The sequence below is a fragment of the Bombus affinis genome, chromosome 7, assembly GCF_024516045.1.
Source record: "Bombus affinis isolate iyBomAffi1 chromosome 7, iyBomAffi1.2, whole genome shotgun sequence".
Classification (NCBI taxonomy): Eukaryota; Metazoa; Arthropoda; class Insecta; order Hymenoptera; family Apidae; genus Bombus; species Bombus affinis.
The window spans coordinates 5679770-5702059 of record NC_066350.1 but is presented as its reverse complement, the minus strand read 5'-3'; the positions used below and the strand labels follow the sequence as shown (position 1 = coordinate 5702059).

General features: G+C 37.1%; 1 protein-coding gene and 1 long non-coding RNA gene across 5 annotated transcripts in view; one reads left to right on the top strand and one right to left on the bottom strand.

The window, feature by feature from the left end:
- The window catches only part of LOC126918695 (neuronal acetylcholine receptor subunit alpha-7), a 274945-nt gene that overhangs the window by 106570 nt on the left and 146085 nt on the right, over positions 1 to 22290 (bottom strand). For all 4 annotated transcript variants that reach the window (XM_050726893.1, XM_050726891.1, XM_050726890.1 and 1 more), the window contains exon 6: positions 20265 to 20445. In XM_050726893.1, the coding sequence (XP_050582850.1) occupies positions 20265 to 20445 (181 nt within the window). The remainder of the gene's footprint in view (positions 1 to 20264; positions 20446 to 22290) is intronic.
- LOC126918698 (uncharacterized) overlaps positions 1 to 22290 on the top strand; it is a 208334-nt gene that overhangs the window by 67321 nt on the left and 118723 nt on the right. The window lies entirely within an intron of this gene.

The following is a 22290-nucleotide window of genomic DNA, read 5'->3' as shown; positions in this document are numbered from 1 at the left end:
CTGGCTGCTGTATCGAGACTAATCGTCGGATAGCAATTGCACATACGTGCATTGATATTTTAGTAGAGCTACGTATTGCAACATCGATGATACATGTTTATAATACGTTGCATGTAATGTGCATTGTAAAATAACGTATGAACCTCGTATACCATATTTCTTAAGTTGCAATCTATTGCTTCGAGCGCAAACAAATTTTAAACTTCTCTACGATTTGAAGTACTTTGTCGTTTGAAATGAAATCTACATGATTTTCACGAATCGTATTTTCGATTGAATTGCATATAAAAAGAACGATAAAAGATTGGTCCAACAAAACGGAAGGTAAAATTTGTCTCGTATCCACATCGGATGATGAATTCTTGAGATTTCTGCGTAAAAAAGGAATTATTTTATAATAGACAAAGCTCTGCTAATAGATCCCTCTTTCATCTTAGACGAAAATAAAATGTACGGCAGTTGATAAACTTTCGTCGCGTTAATTTTGCAATTTTCTCGTTTCAATCGTACATCCTGGTCGAAGCTTGAACAATTAAACGTAATTCGTGCAAAATCTTGATTTCCCAAGCGGTTCCAAAGACGATTGTGGAAACGTCGCGGCGCCATACATTTCATTCAGAACGATACGTTCATCGTTCCGAATTGCCATTTTCCATCAGCCGGCAAGAAAGCGTGGACTCAGGTCTGCCTGGAATTTATCGGTCCATGCACGATTGACGATTAATCCTGAACCGGTGGACAGGTGACTCGAGCGTGATTCACGTTACTCGACTTGATCGTTTTTGTCCCGACACGTCCGTCATATCGGACGAGATATCGATTACCATAGACGGAATGCGTGAACGACGAGAAAAAAAGACGAAGAGAAATCATGGCGATTCACCTATACAGGTAAATATTCATTGGGTCGATAATCGCGATAATTTCTCCGACTTAATCGACGCCCTCATCCCAGAACACCGATCAATGTATTCAATCGCCAACTGAGAATTAACCTCGCCCGAATGTAATCGCGTTCGACGATAATTACCAAATTCCCAGAGTGATCAAGTTGATTGAATAGAGCCACCGATCCAGGATCAACGCCGTGTGCGAACGTGAAACGCGATTAGCGCCGGACTCTTCGGCCAAAAGATTTCATCCCGCGAATAAAATCGTGCGTGTCGCTGCGTGGGAGAATGGAAAGAGCTCGACAGGCAAGTACGATCGCACTCGTTTATGTAGACGAGCATAACGCGTACTCTCGGCTAGCATTTGCATCGTCGAAACGACCAGCTCGCATAACCGAAAGCTCGTCGACGAGGGCGATCGACCAGCCCGTGCCTCCGACGACAAATATACGCGCGAACATTCCCCATTCACGTAGGGCTGCGAACATCTGGATACTGTTTCATCGACTTAACTCGACGGGTAAGTCTCGCCAAATCGAGCATTCGCGAAACGCTCGAAAACATTTATATCGATATCGTACTGTCTGGAGAACACGAATATCCACATTAACGAATAATACAGGCATTGCCGTTCGAATGGGGTTACATGTCTCAGGGAATGTATTATAAAACGTTTCGATATGTACGCCTGTACCGTTCTTCGCGTATGCAAGGATAGTTCGTCTCGTCCAAACAGTACGCGGCGATACGAATATTACGCATTATCGATCGTATTCGCAATAGCTTTCGACGAAACCAAATATCTCTCGAAGAACTTTTCAAGAGCACAGAGATTCGTAATAAAACGAACGTAATAAATCCCGCAGCTCTAAGCATGACGCATTCGCGCGAAAGTTGGTTAAAATAATATGTGCATTTTCCGGCGTATTCGTACGCGAATAAAGAAAAATACATTTGGTTAGACGCGCGATAATAAATGGGGCTACAGCGGTGTATGAATCACCTGGATCGTTGCTGGTCGGGAATGGAACGCATGCATCTACGTGTCGCAAACGCACGTTGATTACACATTGACCGAGTATTTACACGTATATGTGTATACACGCATAACGTAGATGCACATAAATGTACACATACATATACACACCGAGCATGCGACACACGCGCTGTACACTTATAACTAATCGCTCGAATGTTGATTTCTTGTGATGTACTCGAGAGGTCGATGGGTTTGGGTGTGGGGTTAGCCTATGGTTGTAGGAGGCTATAGAGCCAAGGGCTAGTGAACCAACCAGAATTACGGGGTTGTTGCGTGATACAGGGTCTGCTGTGTCGAAAAAGAACACTCTCCTTTCCTCTCTCCGTTTTCTCTACGAGATTCGACAGACTTGTTTGGTCGATGAGAACGATGGAGGCGGCTGGTTGTGTACGGGTTGGCGGTGGTAAGGGGGCGGAGGCGGAGGCGGAGGCGATGGCGGGCGCGTAATATGCGACATAGTAATCGATGAAATGCGCCCGGACTGCATTTTCCACGGGGTTCGCAATGGCAGCCGGTCGAAAGCTCGAGAAACGCGCGCGTGCCACGACCGTTTGTTTTCCCACCGAAATTTCTTGGCAGTCGCGAACACGAGCGTTTCCGTTCTGCATTTACGTGAGTCTCGTGTTTCGAAGCGTCGCAACATCGTTTCTGTTTGCGCAGCTTCGATCACCACGTTCGTACACATTGAAAATTCGCGGATCATTAATCTAGCACGCGGATTCGCAACTGTGCTTCCACACAGTCGAGCAAGTTTATAGGGATTAAACGCCTCGTGCGCTAATTCGATAACCTAAACGTAAAATTTACGTCGCACCGTTTGAGGAGATCTCAAGGTAATCGTTTCGTAAAGCGACAAGTTTTGTTTGTACGAAGTTCAAGTAGCGTGAAAATCGGGTCGATCAATTTGTTACCGCACCATCTCCTATTATATCTGTAAAGAACGTGTAGAGGCATTTTAATATTTGGCAAATGTTCGTAATAAATTTCTTTTTCTTCAATTTTATCAGATTCGGTGCAAGGTTTTAAGAAAAAGATTCAGTCACGAACTAAAAGATAGTCGGAATCTATTTTTCTTAATAGACGTATGAATTAATCCGTTAATAATTCTTTACACACATCATGAATTATCACTGCGGCCAAACATGTTTCAACGAGGTAATTAATCGTTTTCTTTTGAATCTGTCAGGTTTCACCGTGTAGAATAGATCTGCGTAATACCGAAAAACCGCTGCCACTACGTTCTAATATACGTACATAGAAAGTAAAGACAATTAGTTGGGGCAACTTTTACAGAAAATCTTCATTTTTCTCTGTCATGCAGTCCGCGAGCCTTTCATCCGATATGCACACATATGAAGAAAATCGTTCGTTTCGACGACGTCAGTTCTTTCTTTCAATTTACGCATATCCTATATATTCGAAGAATCATATCTTTACTATTTCACTTCTACGAATAGATCATTCGTTTAGGAAACGTTGTACTCGATAGTCGTTATACACCAGTCGAGGAACACGTTTCTCGCGATTCAATAACTCCGTGTGTTAATTAACGCGTACGAATGAAATAATTAACTATGCAACTGTCGTGATTATCCGTAAACGATCCGCTTTATGGTGCTCTATACGGATGTTTGGGAACGGATACAAGCAATTATTTCAAGCGTATCGGTTAATTAAACGTTGTAATCCGATAGCCTTAGATAAAGAGTCTGAAAGATGCACGATTAAACGATATAGAAAAAACGAACGATCTTCTTTTATCGTTTTACCAACTTCTCCACGATAAACACTTAAGGTCTAAAGGGGTGAACACGATGCTTAATGTATTATCGAGGGAGGTTGGTAAATGCTCGGGCTTGGTAAATCTTACGCGAGTGCCGTGTCTCGAGTGTTTTATCTCGTTTTTCCTTGACTCTTTCTTTTTTATTAGTTTCATCATCGCGTGTGTCACCGGCTTCGCTTCTCATTTTTCCCTTTTCAGCTAACTCGATCGCAAGGCACGCATGTAAGAGCGCATCCGAACGGAATGAATTTGCTTCGCACACACGAGTAAGTCGGTTAGCTCGTAGCACGTTTGTTTTTCTCTTGTTCTTTGGACTTTCTACGGGAGTGAAAGTTATTAAGTGGATCGTCGTGTTATTTATAAAGCTCCTGTGCACACTCACGTGGGTTTGATTAATATCGATGGACATTTAATATAACGTATAATGAATCGCGTTTGATAAACGTTCAGCTATAAAATGTTGATTTTTTCCCGATAATTAGCAATTCATCGAATGTTTTTATCCTTTGTAGAATTCATCCTGGGAAAACAGTTGTAATACCTTAATTGCTAGCTGAAGCAATTTTTTATTGCTACGAGTACTGTACGGCATAAAATTCTGCTATGTAGGAATGACATTTTCCTGAAAAAAATTGTGTAAAAATCGTTTGTAACGACAGCGATGGCATTGAATTCCATTATGTTAATACAGACAAATATTCGACGAATAAAAGTAAGGCGCTATTTGTCTATCTGGGTAGCACGAGTTCTGAAATCTAAACCAAGTAAATCTCCTTTCCGTTTATTTCTACAATTTCCGTATACCAACTTCTGTATACAATTTTTGTGTAAATTTTTAATTTTTATGTGTTTTGTATCCATTCCACGTATTTACGTAGAAAGGAACGAAGATATGAAAGATACACAGAAAGCAAGTGGAAATATAAAGCGATACACGTACATAAAAATCAGATTCTACAGTATCGATTTTTAGACTCTCTATTCTCCTTTCCAGAGATAAACTACACGCGGGCAAACCTATATCTAAGAAAATCGATGTCATTACGAGGCACCTCGTTTATAATAAGAGATCTTTCATAAATGCGTTAAACTATCTTCCTCCCGACCTATTAATTTCACTCGCCTATCTTTAAGCTGTAACTAAATTTCGCTCGTATTTTGAAAATATGCGATTCACCGTTATGAATGCAAATAAACTGTCTGCAAATTGGTTGAAACTTTACAGGGGTCATTGAAGAGACAGATAAAACGCGGATAGGATGTTTCGACCATACGTATTCTTAAACTGATTAAAGATAGAAAGGTATTATACGGTATATCTTTTACATTTCCATGTTATTTCTACGTAACTTTCTATCTATCGATGTATTTAGTTGCAAAGTTCAAAGATACGTTTCTTTTCCGCTCTGATTTTATTCACCGTGCGAGTACTTCACCAGGGCAAAGTTTCGTAACACGGCGGTTCACGAATTGCGTAGAAGAGGATACGCGACGAGAACAAACGGAGTTAGGCTAACGGCGGTGGCCTCGTCATTCTAACAAGAAAAGAATAGATTGGCCAAGGGTGAAGTATTTCGGAACGTCGTGGCGCTGGTAGGAACACACGTGCAACAGGTGAAAGTTAGGTATATCAAGTAGCTCGTTTATTTCACGTTATTCGATCCTTGGTCGAAGAAAAATTCCATCGAAGGACTTTCGAACTTTTGTTTGCTAACTTTGTGTGCAGGATTCAGGCGACGATGATTAACGAGGTATGTCGAGGAGATGATTAGATCCCGCTTTAGCATATTGTTGAGACACGATGCAGCATGACTTGTGGCTTAATGGAAATGAAAAAGTCAATTTGTTGCCACATTTAAGGTATTATTAATTTTTAAGAGTTTGGTTCGGTAACTCTGAGTAGAATTAGTAAGGTAGCGAAATGAATAGAAAATTTGCCGATCTTTCAGCAACAGTAGGATAGATCATAAAAGAAGTTCAAAGTTTTGTATCGCTACTCTGCCAGCATAAGAGTACAATTAGCAATATTTATAAATTTACTGTCTAAGTCCTTTAAATAACCAATGCTTATAATGTTAATTGCAAAGCAAATTATTGCAAAATAAAAAGACGAGGTTTTTCTAAATGTGGTGTGTACAGATATATACTGATAGTAGCTAGCCCTTTAATTGAAAAATATTTAAAAGTTAAGTAAAATTCGAGAAGCTGTTTTGTGCTAAATCTCAATTGATATCGTTGAATCGTAGTTGATCCATAAGAATTTGAATGAAACTTTTACTTTATGTCAGTTTCGTCGTGTAAACTGAACATTTCAGTTAAACGCCTGGGAATTAATTAATTCGCAGCTGAATATCTTTAAGTAGCTGAAATCCAACCAAACTGTTCGGATTACCTACGTCATTTTTTAACGTCATTGTTTTCGAACATTAAAATTTACAAGGTAATAAAGGAACTAATAAAAAATCAAAACTAGAGATTCCAATTAATAACACGACGTAAGTTTGTTTATCGATTATTAGGTCTTAAATTCTTTTTTTCCTTTTATAGCTTATATAGTTTATATACAATCAAAGGAATTTAACAAGTGTTTAGTAAACCGAACTTACTTTTAAGAAAATTTAATCCTTATACGTTATTTCCTTATACGTATACTTAGTATACATACGTTTTTATACTGTACACAATCCACACCTTTGTAAATCAATATAACGTGGCAAACTAGTAGGTACCCATACTTCTATTTATCAAACATAACAAAAGTAAAAATTAATCGTATACTGATAAATACTTAAGCACGCTACAAAATATACAACATGCATTCGCTTAATATAAATACTGGCAAAATAGAACGCGAATTCACGTAAGAATATGTACTATTATACGCGTTTATCTTTTAAAATATAGTCTGCTCTACTCATATAATACAGTACATGATTTTTATTTATAAGACATGTTGCTGTACTTTATGCTGAGATTTATTTTGTCATTAATGAGATCCTTTTTTCAAGATTAACTTCTATGTAGGTATATATTTAATTTAACTTTATTTTATGTCCATAGTTTTCTTCTAATCTTGTACGCAATGTAATTAATAAATGTAGAATGTTTATACACTCGTGTTTTAATTGTACGTACACGTAATTGCAAGTAGATAATGGACGATAAAAGGCAAGAAAGATCATGCATTAAGCATTTAAAGCTTTCTAAATTTTTCAATTATCGAATTAACATTATCGCTAATTAAATAACAAATAGATACGAAATTTTGGAACGAAAAATACAAATCGCCGATTTCATTTAAAAATAAACTTAAAGTCACATTCTCCGTAGAAACGCGATGAAATGTTAACGATTTGATCGAAAGTAATGAGTTGGCGAAGAACAAGTACACCGTCAAATATTCGCAACGGTGTTCTTTAAAAATTAATCCCTTCGTTACAATTGTTATAAAAAGGAAAAGCAAGAAAAGAAGTTTTCAACCAGTTTCTTCGATACGATGAAATGTAAATGTTTTGTCGAAGGTTGGGAAGAACGTTGGAACCGCAATATTATCGCATTGTGTATGAAGGCTCTTTTTGTTTTTAAAGATCGTCATATCACGAGAATGAGTTGGATCGTTTAAAAAAGAAAACATTAGTCGTTTGTTTCACCTGTGACGCCGACCGATCGTTAAGAAAACAGTATTAAGAAAATCTCGAAGAAGCGAAGATTGTTATATTGATCGTATTTACGAATTTGTGTGAAAGTCTGTGTATTATTTTATTACTAGTACGTTGAACAACTGAATTCCGGCAACACGCCGGAAAAGGATTGGTCGATAACGCATCGATTACGTTTCTGAAAGCGTACAATGAGGCAAAAATCTTAATCTAAAAGACTTGATAAAAGTGTGCATGTAAATTATGAGTTACATATTGCTGGCAATTCGACTTTGTTGGAATTTCTGCATTTTATCGTGTATCCGTATTACGTCTAGCTGGGCAAAGACAACTTTTTGATCGTTACGTGTATTTTTATTTGGTAACAAAGCAAATTTGTAACAATACCGAAGCAAATCCGACAAGTTTTATATCGAATGTTATTTTAACAAGTACTACGCGGAAGTGTTATGAGTTTGATGGAACATCGTGTAGTTAACGATGCTCGTTATACTGCCACTTGCTAAATTAGACACATAGTACTGGAGGAATGTTCTTTTCGCAATAACAACAATATTTCTAAACTTTATAATTTTCGACGATCCACTTGGTAAAGCTTCGATTTCTTCATGTTTACGGGACATACTATTTCCTACCTGCATATGCTAATTTTTACGATGAACCTTGCAGAGATTGTAATATTTAACACGCGTGTGCGAAACAAATACGTACTTAGCCTAAGCTTAGCCAGTGAACATTTGCTCTTCAAAATCTCCATGTAGCAAACGTTTTTCAAATTTCAAAAGCTTAGTTTATGACATTTAATCGACAATATAGAGTAGAAACTTTATCTTGACAGTTTGTATCGCTACATTCCTTCTCTTGTATCTGTCGAACGAAACAGAAAAGAAAAATAGGAAACAATTTTTTAAATTACCAGAGGCGTTATCATCAAACTAATAGAACGGTTAAAGAACAATCATATCGAAATGAATATAAAAATGAAATAACTGACAAATTAATCGAATATTCTAATATAGAAAATCAACTGAGATATACCAAAAACAACGTACACTTGTAGTTCTTATTTTTCGTTTTTAATATTCTATATCGTAACAGAGAATGATCTCATCGTGCAACAGATCGTAAATATATGATAACCGTTTTGTTTCGTTCCATTTTGACAATTTATGTGCAAAGATTATGTTCTTAATTGCGGTAAAATTCTTTACTATAGCAGAAATCTCGTGGAAAGTATTACCAGTTCCCGTGAAACTTTCATGAGTAATGTATTACATGGCGATGAAACTCGATCGTTTGGTGAACTGAGTAAGCGTCGTTCAGGTAAAGATTCTGATATTCAGTTTTATGTGGTGTGCTTAAGGTCCGACACGCTCGTAGACGTATATCATGATATCTGCACAGATACGCACTTGTTACAGCAGCGCATGGATTTCTGTTTGATGTAATCAGTTTATCTATCCCGAGCAACTGCAAGAAAGCGTGTACTTTCATTTTTTATTTTCCCATGGAATTGCTACGAATCTTACTTTCCTACAGATTTGTGACGAATAAATTTTTTTATGCGAAAGAACTTTTGTTTTCAAATAATTTTGAATATCAACACGAATTCTCAGAATGTCGTAATAACATTTTCTCAATGTATGCGATACGTATTATCGTTTCGTTTCTATAGAGAGTATCGCAGACAGTTTGATTTCCTGTGTCCTAAATAAAACGTACAAGATGCTACATATTGAAATAACATCTGGAATATATACTAATCACCAGAACAAGTATAATCCTAACGAACATTGTCAGAAAAATATTTTTTCTCGGGGTCGTGTAATGTTATCCTTTAGATAATCGAGTACATATTTGCTTAAAGTCTGTAGAGTAAGAACTTATCTATAGTAATTGTGGTGTAACAATAATAATACACATATACACATCAAAGTACCTACTGTCTAGATGTTCGTACAAATGTGAACGTATGACGAAACGTGCTCAACCGAGTGTTAAAATAAACGAAAGACACACTGAACATACGCTCTAAATAAGGATAACAAGTGGCTACTAGAACAACATTTTTAATTTTATTAAATATCAAAGACAATTATCTTAAATTTCATTAGACCTTTCATGTCACCATTGTTTCGACAAATTGAATATGTTTATACTATATACTATTCTTCCGATTTAATACGAATCTTAGGCCAGACTATGTCTTTTTAAAAATCACAGTACTAATTTTCTTTCGTATCCTATAACAATCGATCGAATCCTAAATACAATCGGTTGATGTTTATCTTGATAATAGTCTACACGATAATGAAAAATAAAATTTACAACAAATGATGGCTTTAGACGTTAGATACCTTGATTCCGATATAAACAGCATCAAGATTGCATTCGATCGGTATCCGAAAAGAATCATCAAGTAACCGTGGATAAACGCGATTAACGGCGGCGATCAAATACGGTCAGCGAACAATGATCCAGCCCCGTGGTGCAGTTTTGCGGATTTACGAGCTGTCTATCAGCAGTCTTGTGACAATCGTAAACCTAGTATCGAGCCCGAGTACCGAAATTCTCGTAAAACGCTAATTGCCCGCTCGTTACCGACGCACCAACGAGCTCTCTAAATTGATTCACTCGCCGATTCTGTGCAGCTGGTTTACGTACTTTTCGCTGAAACAACTAGATACGATCGTTCAACGACACGGCTTTGAATACGTAGTTTGTTCGCCGTAACGATTTCATTGGTCTTAGTTTGATTGTCGGATTAGCTATATCCGAAACGTTCAACATAATCGACGAATAGTTAATTTTTTAAAGCTTCCGGAGATTTTCATAACAATCCGGACGTTCATAACAATTTTGATGCAGCTGCTGTTAACAAATAACAGCGATAAAGTCACTATTGATACTTAATAAGAGGATAATGATATTATTCACGATGAAATTGACGAATCTGAACTGGTAATACCTTTCTCTTGAATCGGCTTGTAAAGTTATTGTTTCGTATCATATTGATTTGGTATTATGCAATTTTATATCGTATTTATAATACTTATTTTTTGATGAAACGTTGTTATCGGTTTTCCCATCGAACAAAAATACTGCGGAATGCATTATACATCAACGTGTATCGTGATAGCTCGATTGAAAATAGGAAAAACTAAAAAGGGAGAAAGCGAACTGTATGATGAACTATCTATCTATGACATCACATTTTTCGAAAGTATAACGGTGCGGTTGTAAAGAATCGTTAGATATATTCTCTGTCTACATATAAATCGATTTTTACATTATACTTTGTAAAGTATCTATTTCTTACCAAACGATTCGTATTTCACATTTTTAACCATTAATTTCTTATAAAAGTCGCACTGATACCTGGTAAATATTATATTGCAAATAATTTTTGCTACATTTTTCTCTTAATTTTTTAGTTCTGAATTATTAACTCAGTTTCACTTTTCAAACTTTTCAAACAGATATACATATAGCTAAACACACTTTATTTTGGATACTAACATCCGGAGAATTGAACACATGCAAAGGAGTAATACTACCGATAACAAACGATGTTTCTCTAATCGGATATATTTGAAACATCTTCTGGTATATTCTAACGTTGTAACATCCAATTTTTTATACACGGAATAACAGAAAGAAAAATCGATTTATATATTAAAAAAGATACGATGGTTTCGCTAAACACCATATTCAAGTACGTAGTGCAGGCGTATCGTTATACTTACAAAACCAGTGAATCCACAGAAAAGTAAAGCGTGTGTCATCCATCTCTCTCTCTCTTAATATTTTTTTATTTTCAACGAAACGGTAGCACTTTCCGTGAGTATATAATGCATTCTTCGCGTGATAATAATTGTTTCAAATGAAACGTTCTCGCCCGGGTCAAATTGAAGTGAAAATAGTAAAAAAACGAGTGGAGAAAAAAAATACGAATATTTCCACCGAGATAAAAGGAAATTAAATGAAAACAGTAGATAGAAAATAAGATTAGCGAGTTATACGAAAATGATACAAGTCGAATAAAAGAGCGTCGTGTCGTTTGATCATTGGTAAAATCGTTCGTTTTCATAAAAGTAAATTGAGCAAATGTCGTCGCGTGGAATCGATTTGCCGAACCAGGCCTCATGAGTGCCTAGTAGACCGGAGAATTTCAAGAGCAAAAGCTCGCTACTGGCTGGCATGGAAACGTCACTCAGCTATCGACTCCACGATGGAAACTTTACCTAGGTTCTGGACAACGGATCGACAGATTGCAAATAACTTGATCCTCGTGTCCGTCGCTGTTGCCGGTGTTGCGAGACACGAGGATCGCGTCATCGAGATAGTCTCGGCAACGATGGAAACATAAATGAAGAAAGAAACGAAATAGATCGAAGAAGCCTGACTAGTCTAGCTGTGGCTGCGAGAGATTTTCTCGAGTAATTTGTCGAACAAAATGATCGTAAAAAAGATCGAAGCTGACGGAGAATTTCGTGACGCGAAGCAAAGTCGAACGAGCCGATTTCTTGGAGGAAAGCGATGTCCCTGACATTTTGCGGATTGGCGCGTGTAAAATGAATAATTATTTAAAATTTTCCTTGAGATTTAATTTGACAATTATGTAAACCTTGTATTTTTTTGTTTTGCGTTGTTTACTATCCTCGCGATGGTTCGCGATAAATTAAGGACGTTGAAGTTTTCTTCAGCTTTGAGCACTGACAGTAAATAAAATTGTTTCGCAATTAGAGAAATTCCATTGAAGTTTTCTAAAGAATTCTGTTGAAAGAATCGTGGATGTTTTGCAATAGAAATTCTATTGAGCTGGATCACGTTTACGTAGACTTTTGAGTTAATCAAGACTTGTAAATAATTCTGTATTAATAAATGTCAAAGATAGTATACCGATAGATAGCACTGTGTAAGATGTCCTATTTAAATTGCATGTCTGAAATATTCTCGTTCCTGGAAATTTCAAGAACAAATAGTTCGATCAAAAGAGAAATAGATTACATATGATGAAATTTAAATTGATTTTCCCTAAAATCATTTTTTTTAAATCCTTAGATCATCGATCTTTTATATGTTTTTCAATTCTACTTTTATAACCAATGAAACACAAGTTTCATACAAATATACACGATGCCATCTGGATTACCTTGAAGAAAAATCCTGTATTTAATTAGAAAGCAAAATTACAGAAGCTTAGAGATTTTCAAGCCCAAACTATACACGCTAACAGTTACTTCTATCGTTGTGATTGACAATATTAATTAGTAGTTACATTTGCAGTATTTAATGTTACCGTGGACTAAATTTTAACAAGTAAAAGAAGAATAATTACTTTCGTGTTATTTAGATCGAATAAAACATTTCTTTCGAGATATTTATCTGCAGTTTACGAATATATAAATTGGAATAAATAACAATATCGTTCTGATGATTTACTCGTAACAGTGTTATCTATTGCTCTATCAGAAATTTGTAAAATTTGGATCACTTACTTATTTCGAAATTTGTAAGATGACTCGCAATACCAGAATTATTTACAATATTTCCTGCTTATATAAAAGTCAAATTCTTATTTTCTATGAAATATCGATTATCAACTAACAATCTTAACAATTCTCATCTACTGAGTAAAACTTAAACAGCGCAAAACATACTACAAAAGAAGACAGTATCAAGTATACGCATCTATTCGCAGAAGTATCATAAACATGCTCTTATATTCCCTATAATTACTTATTATCCGCAAAAAGAAGAAGAAAAAAAAAACAAACCAATGCAAACCTCTAGTTTCAAACGAAAATCTTTCGTTTATTCGATCTACGTATATTCAAATACCAATCGCAAAATGTATATAAAATGAGAGGCTCACCTTCCTCCGTGAAACAGCAACTTATTCGTATTCATGCACGCAACTATAATTACGCAAAAGGATTGCAAACATGCGTTCCGAATCTTCTTGATTTTTACAAGAAAGCAGCGACGAACCAAGACTCTGCGACTCGAATACGAGTCGAAATCAGAAAGAAAGAAAAAAAAAGAAGAAACGTTCGAAAGCAGATAGCAGGGGTGTATAATAGTAGAAAATCCGGGAACAGGTTTTCCGGGGTGAATCTGGAGGATTTTTTGTCGTAAGGATCGTCGAGAATGATCGGTGCGGAGTCGATAGTAGAGTGACGTGAACATGTGTTCCATGCGAAATCGCAATTTCCAGCTCAGACATAATCACGTGGTCCCTGCTTTGACTCGTCGATGTATCTGTGTGTGAGACATGTATAAGTATATTCTGGGTCATTGTGTTCTCGGTCATCCTGTTTCCCTACGTCCGCTATCTCTGTGTTGGTTTTTCTTTTATCAATCTCCACGAGGGGAGGTTGTGGGGGGGTAGGGGGCAAGTAGTACATATATGTATTGTATATTCCCGAAGGGGGTTGGGCAGGGGGTGGGTCACGATATCTTCTTCCTTCATTTGCTCCCTTTCTTGTCTTTTTTTCTCTCGCGCTTTCCTCATTTCTTTTTTCTCTTTCCTTGTTTGTCTATTAAGTTCGCTTCTTGCACATGGTCGTACTTGTATATATCGTATACATATGTACGTATATAATATCTATATGTATATATATATAATATAGTGGAAGCTCACTCGATATGTTTCGTAGTTATAAGCCCGTGAAAGCAAGAAACACCGGCAAGCGACATCAGCCCATCGTAGCGCCCCTCATCTATTTGAGGGGTTAATTACGACACCAGAGTACGTATATAATGTTCAACACATTTAGAGCCAATTTATGTGCCGAGATTGCGTTCGTCGACTTGTTATGCGTGTACCCTTTGTGCGTTAGTGTACAATCGGCTCATAGAGTACCCGCGGTATGCGCGTTCATGGTATCTCTATGACACAGAGTCTATTGCTCTAATAATAATTTTACATAACGTTGTATAATCGAGCGTACAATGTACTTTCTCAAGCGTCTCTTTTCCTTCCTATACTTCGTTATTTCTTTCTGGTTTCTACGTAATATTAATAGAAATATTCCTAAATCGTATCAAGGGTTACACAAAACACGATTTCGTACTGTCGGTCAGATACGATTAAATTTTAGATTTAAATTCCTAAACAAAGTTGAGCAGCATCGAAGTGACGAACGGTGTAACAATCTTTTTCTGTTTTAATTATAGTAGTATCGTAGAAGCATAGGAAACAAAATCGTATTTTGAAGAAACCCTCGAATCTGTAATTTCCGCTAAACATCGTTAAACGTAAAAAATGTTCTGCAAATAATCGAACTAATGGTATTCGATGCACGTTTCTACACGCATAACAAATCGTCTGAAACGTTAAGATGTCGCTAGACATCGCTTTTAAGCAGACCTTTCACGCTTAAACGAGTGCACATTACCGAAATTTGTATTCCAGCCAATCGTGAAGCCTTCGAAAAGTGGGTGGAACGAAGCCATAAAATATCTTTCACTCTGCTTTCGTCTCTTTTCTTCCGATTTAAAAACTTCGTTTACTAATTTTATGATCGATAGTCCTCTCTCGCATTTAAAAACTATGAGAAGTTTGTCAATAGTTTGAAGTAAAGCAGCTACCAATAATTTTATCTTTCAACATTAAACATTTTGTCTGTTGTACGATTTTTCCTCCGACGTCCTCAAATAACGTAACAAATCTATTCTTAGCCCGCCCCTGAAGATTTTCACAGAAACTCAATTTCAGAGATGGTCGTCTCTAATTAGATATTTCATTGGATCGGTAAATTTGTCAGACATCTATGCGAATCGTTCTATAGCTTGTATTTGCGTGATAGTTCTAGCTTCATCATCTGGTAAATATTTATTGGAATCTTGTATTTTGAAACGAAGTGGTCGAAATCAGACGTGTATTTGATACACGTCCAACCATCGATAAATAAATTTATCAAATGAATCTGCGCGAATTACATATACGAAACGACAAACGTTTGAACGTGAATTTAAATGCCGAATATGAATATTGAATTTTGTTTAACACTATTGACTTTGCGTTATTCTCACGATAATGTATTATAAATTGAATTAAATGCAGCCAGTAATAAATAATATTTGCAATAATGAAGTATTTATCAGCTATTTCTGAATCAAAGTCATTCATTAACGCCATATCGTTGCATTGGTTGTCTTTTTAATATGTTATCAAAGTTTTGTAATAATTAACAAATATCGAATAATAATTATTCAAAGTAATACGAAGCGTGAGCGTGTTATATACGATACTATTATATACAATAATGCATTATATGCAATAAATGCACGTGTCTACGCGAGATATTAGTAGATAAAGTCTGCATTAATCGGACACGTGAGATACGTCAGTACTGCAAGTTTTCAAATGTAAATCTCGATACTTCGTTTGTAATATTCTTATCGTATATAATATCTATCGAGAAAGAAAGTATTTATAATTTTCGATAGCAATCGATAATAATTCCCAAATATAGGAAAATCGAAACACTTTAATTTTAACAGGAACAAAATGTCGAATAGCGCCGAGTAAGTATAGAAATATGAGTTCGTATACGCTTTTATATCGCTATCAGGTAAATAGGATTTTTTATTAAGGGAACATTAAGCGTTGTAAACGACAAAACTCTAATTCAAACCTGATCCACGTGCAACGAAAACCTATGAATTTCATGTGACGCCGAACGAAATAACTCAAATATTTTTCGGTGGACGCACGTCGAAATACCGATCCAAACAATAAATCGCTCACCCTTTATGCTCTGTACAGCTCGCTTCCGTTTCCCGTGTGTCATCATCACTGTGAGTCCGTTCTTTCGTCGTTTCCAATGATTACCGAACTTTATGGCATGCTAGTCATTTCGTGGTATTGTTTCGAGATGAAACGTCACGATTTGTCGTCCGGTGTTTTTGACCGAACGATGAGTTCGATCGACGTAAGTCAAAATGATTTTAAATAAAATGAAACGAATAAATTATTCGAACCACCTAATCTCCTCTGTGCCGTTGAAATAAATGGGCCGAAAATATTTCGATCAATTTAAAAAGCTTGAAAAAGGGAGTAAAATACGTTGAGAGAATCTTGTTGACAAAATTCATTTTTACGAACTTCATCGTGGCAATTTCGTAGCTTCTATATTCCCGTCACGATACGGATAACGCTATAACGCATAAAGAACCAACCGTGTGATTCTTCGATGTATACTGCGAAACGCGAGGCCTGACAGCCGCTGCAAATTGTCCAGGTCAAACGCTAAGTGAAATGAATTTATCATTTCATGTCTGAACAGTAGAACGTCACGGGGCACGACAGTCCTTGCGCGAATTTGCGCACGTTATAAACGACTCGAGAGCGTATTTTGATGAAATGTGCGGGCCGATAGTTTCGTTGAAATTACAACGAAATTTGTAGAAGAACGTTACGTATAAATGGAAAAATTACGTAAAAAGAAATGAAAATAAATTGTAGAGCCACTGCGAATGCGATTTAACCAGATAAAAATATTATTGTAACGAGAATTATTTATTCCAAAGTTATCATTTAGACAATGAAATTTTTCATTTTCTAAAAGTTATAATATAAAATTACAAACGCTAACGAGTTAGGACACTGTATTTATAATTTACTCACATTTGATATATGACTTTTGTTTGCACATTCCATGAAACACGTTGCGTTTTATTTCTTGAATCGACGAACACCTATATAGAAACCTATAGAAGAGAAGTGTCCCTTTGTAAGACGTGCACCAAATCGACAGTAAAATAAAGCGAAGTTAACGGAGTACCCTTCGAATCACGAAACGAAAATACCGTAATTAACGATGGAATGCTGTCGCATGATGCAACATGCAGACGTCGTTCCATTAACGGCGATTATCTCAACTTCTCCGAAATTCGGATATAGTCGGGCAGAGCGCGTTTAACGAGGTTTAATGTCGCTCGGGTGGAATCTGCTACGCTCAAGCCTCGTATGGCATGAATCTACTCGTAGAAGAAAATTCCTGCTTCCATCGATAACGCCATAACACCGATCTACGGATAAATTATGCTACGATAATATATCAAACGCGTTGTCAATAATAATTTAACTTGGATGAATCTGCGATCTTGCTACTGCGAATCTAAGGTTTCCGAACTGTACTGCGTTACCACGTCGAAATTCGTGTTATACGCGTCGTTGATCGTCACAGGAAAAATAAAAGTGGTAGAAAACAGAGGAGATAAATATGCTGGCAATTCGCTTAGAAAATTAGAAACATCTTGTACGGCGTGTCACAACGAAAGGACGAAGCGAAAATTTTGGTAATATTTGAGGAGCATACCCTGGAGAATTGAAACATTTCCAAAGAGCGGCTAAGAGATTAATTTTATCAGTAACATCGTTACACGTCCAATGAGACTGAGCGATCAATTAATTATCTGGCTCGGCACGATAATCAAACGAGCGTCTTACAGCTCCAATTATGGCAGCCAATTAACGATCAAGCGGTAACGCGTCAATAACAGCCACCGATCGTTTCGTTAATGACGATTACCTCAAGTTAGCTGCAATTTCGTAATAATTGAATGCGACGAGTTCCAATTCGGTGTCGCGATGGTTCGCGCTGTTGGCGCGCTTCCGCGCGGTAACCAGCCCTGAAAGTGGAATACAATTAACGGAACCGCGACTGCGAGTACGTGCTCGGGGAATCCGCTCGCCATCTCTCTCCCTTACCCAACCTGTGTTCGACCGAGCATGACGACAAATTTCGGCATTAAATAATACTCGCGGCTATTTCACGCGGTCCGCATAACGAATTTAATTATTCTACCAACCGGGAACGATCGTTGCCTCCAATTCTATCCGTCCTACCAACAGGAAAATATTACAACGAAATGACGGCTGTGCAAACTCACATTCGTTGGGTTTTCGATTATTCGCACGTTGAGCCGTTGATCTTTTCTCGCGATACATCGTTTAATAAATTTGGGGCCCAACTTCAGAAGCTAAGTATCATCGGTTTCGGGGTTACACGAAGTTTTGCTAATTACGTAGCACCGTCGCGAATATGCCCGAATTTGAGTTTTAGATTTACATACCTGCATACTAATTTCTACCAAAATTTGTCGCGTTTTATATTTTATTCGTTATTTTTTTCGTTTAAAAACCTTGGCCGTATGATCGATAATCGGCGTATTATTGCAGATTTATGGGACTCAGCTGTCTGATTAAGCGGCTTTCTGCCGTATATCGGCGGGAAGCAATCGGGATTCAAACCTTTAATCCGTCATAGTTTGGACATGTTTCATTTGACTGAACGAGTGCTATTCGTCTGAAACTATCGACACGATATAAAGTTACTTATTAAACTTCTTAAACAATCGTAGTGTTTTGGAATATTCTTTGAAAGCTTTTTCCCTCCGAAATTTCTTTTATCGACGTTCTTCCCCATTTCTCAATGTGGAAAGAAAGGAAAATGAATAAGAACAGCGAGAGAGGACATCGCGTATCCCTAACCACGCTGATGCTATCACGAGCGCTTTTCTTTCACCACCCCTTCTCTTCCCACACTTCTCGATATTTCACATATGTTGGTACATGTGCGTGTTACATGTATCATATACACGTAAAGAATATAATATACATAATATCGTATCATATATATGTAATATACCTATATTATATATAAAGATCCGAGCTGAAGCTACGAAGCGTGAGAATGAACGGCTATCTATGGAGCGTTGCTATTGTGTTGCACTGAGTTCTTGTGTCGGACAAAGAAGCCTCGGGAGGCAGCTCATGGGCGTATAGCATCAAGAGGACCTTTTTCTTTCTTGGGATGTTGGCAGGGAGAGAGGGGCTTGGATATCGTGGCAATCGGGATTCGTCAGTGCCGCCACCGGACTCCAAACGCGTTTCCATTAACGACGCATCGCCGCCATGGAGAGAATCGTCGAGCTATTCTACCGACGCGTCAGACTCGCGCAATAAACGAGACGTTCTTCGAGAGAACGTCGTTATATTGCCATTGTCGTCGGCTCGTGACACCGTACTTGCCGAGTATATGAATTACTATGTCCGAGGAAACGGCGAAAGGTGTGACGTTGATGTTGACAATGCTCGTTATTCTCTGTTTCTTTGCCTGACGTACGAATGACAACGTCAGGAGAATATGTCGAACCTTTTTCCGTCCGTAGACTCGCTACACGCCTAAAGTAACATTCATCGATAAAATACGCGACGCTGGTATAACAGCAATTGGAATATCATTATTATATCTTCATCGCGTAGTTTGTTTCAGCGTTACTATCGATTATTAACAGAAAAATCGTTCCAAATCGCAGTAATTATTCGAGGAATCGGTGTAACGATTTGGTAAACTTTATTCCATCGGAATGGAAATAGATCAACGTCGATGCAAAGTATAGTAACGCGAGAGAAAACGTTATACGTCGACCTACCGCTGTCAAATTTTATTCAGCCGCGGTAATGGAACATTTAGCTCGTTTAATATATTCTACTATGTGTTTCGTGTATCGTTACCTGCCACTCTGTCGTAAACAAACCAACTTTAATAACTTAACAAAAATCTACTTTCGTATTCGATATAATTATTCCACAAGATTATCGTTTTATGGGAAATCGATTCTATTTGATTCAGATAGAGAACGAAAACCATAAACCAGAGAACCTAAACGTAATTTCTCTCCACGACGACGTTTCATACGTCTAAACGCTCGCTTTTGAAGTTGGTAGGCGGCAATTTCGAAGCCACGTTTGTACCGTCCAAGGAAATGGCGCGTTCGATGCGCCACTCGAAGAATTCGGGACCAGTAAAAAGACTTTCTTGGTGCTTTGTGTGTACTCTGAGCGTGTTTAGTGTTTAGTGGAGACAGTAGTGTACCTGGTTGCCGTCGTAGGTCCAGGATCCGAACTTCATGTCACAGTGTTGGTCGTCAAAGGGGAACCAAGTGATGTCTATCTTGCAAGTGCTCTTGAAGATGCCCGGAGGAACGTACAGGCAACTGCCGTTATGCGTGACCACCACGTTTGTTTGGTACGTCCCGTCGAAACCCTCATCCGCACTAACGTGTTCATATGATATCATTAATTAATCATCGTCAACCTCGATCGCGTTGTTTTCTTCTATTTTTCTTCCTTTCCCTAGCCGCGATTTTTTTTTATTACGTTTATTCGACCGGTAGTTTCCATAGTTTTTAATTTTCCTCTTTTTCGACGGTGTCTGTTTTGTCCTAGCAAGAACAAGATGATCGATGTATACTCGAACGGAGCAAGTGAAAGCTTCTACTTCGTTCCTTGTTTTATTGAGAGAAAACGTAGTTATTGAAGTAACATTATATTTTTATTTTCATATATAGAGAATTTTCTGAAAATTATCTCTCATTTTTTGGGGAATACGAACGTCAGTAAGAGAAAATTAACGACGTTTAAAACGTTAATCGCTTCAGGATATCTTTTATTCGAAAAAAGAGAAAAGTGGAAAGAAAATATGTGCTCTGAATCCTATACTTTCAGGCTAATTCCCCAAGAAGAATTGGGAGGGACGTTTAAAACAACGATAAATGGCAAAAGGAGACATCCGAGCACGCTCCACGAACGAGAAATATTTTTCTTCCCCTGTATATTTATCCATAAAAGCAGCTTGTTAATTTGCCACAGTGAAATCTGCTTGTGAATTACTAACGAGTAAGCTCGAGTGATTCTCCAGTGAAATTAAAACCTACCATAGATAAAGAGTGATTCTGACGTTACATCTTTACCATATATTGTACATATATGTGTTTTGCATTATATCAAATGTTTGAATATTTATAGGAACCTTTCGTAGATATATTCTATTTGTTGTATAAGATATCTTGAAATTTCATTAACACTGTAACGAGGTCCGATTGTCGTGATTATATCGACAAAATTTGAAATAAACGTGGACTCGTATATAGAAACTACAAAATATTTAATACAAGTGTATATTTCACAAAGATCATAAAAGTATTTAAACGATCGATTATCTGGTATCTTCAGTCCTAATAGTATGTTTAAAATGACTGTTCGTGCTGTATATTGACTTTCTACTAAATCTACTAAATATACGTTTGCGGTAAATATCTTGTAACTTTTATGTATATACATTTTCAAAATGGTTTCAAATTTTACCAATTCAATCATCATAAGCGTTACTCGTTGCAGTGCCAATGAAATTATATAATCATATTACATATTGTTATTATATAACACGTATAATATCAACATAAAAATGTTCCATGGTTAATGTTTAGATATTTTCAATTAGCCACTGCACACGACGCGTCGAGTAAGAATTCACTTTTCCGCCCTGGGAAAGCAAAGTAGCAGAATCGAATCAGTTTAACAATTTAACACTGCGCATCTTCTATTCTGCGGCAGATTTGTCTGCTAAAGCAGCTTATCGTGTGCTTCCCGAGAATGTCTGAGATAAGACGCGAAGAAGAAGCTGGGGGCGTGATATGCATTCGTGAGAGCTTGAGGACATCAAAATACCCCGGCGCTTTTATTTCCCGTAAAATGTGCACCTCGCGAGAGTAATTCCGGCGTTATAGCACGCCTCCTTTCGAGAAAAACGAAGAAGGTGAGAAATATTCGAACGATGTTGTCGCTACGACAGGATTGGAAACGACTTTCGTCGAAATATACGAGACACAACGCGTGACCTTTTTATCGGAAGATCTATCGCATGCACGTTTAATTCGTGTCGAATACGTTTGAAGGGAAAAGATACTTTAAGATTAAAATTCTACTATGAAGAAGAATGATCATGTCACGACACTTTCATTGTTTAAGCTGTATATGTTTACTCGAAGAGAAAATATTTCTGAAAATTTGAATTATCTATAATAAGTATAGGTATTATACTGATATAAGATTGTTATAAA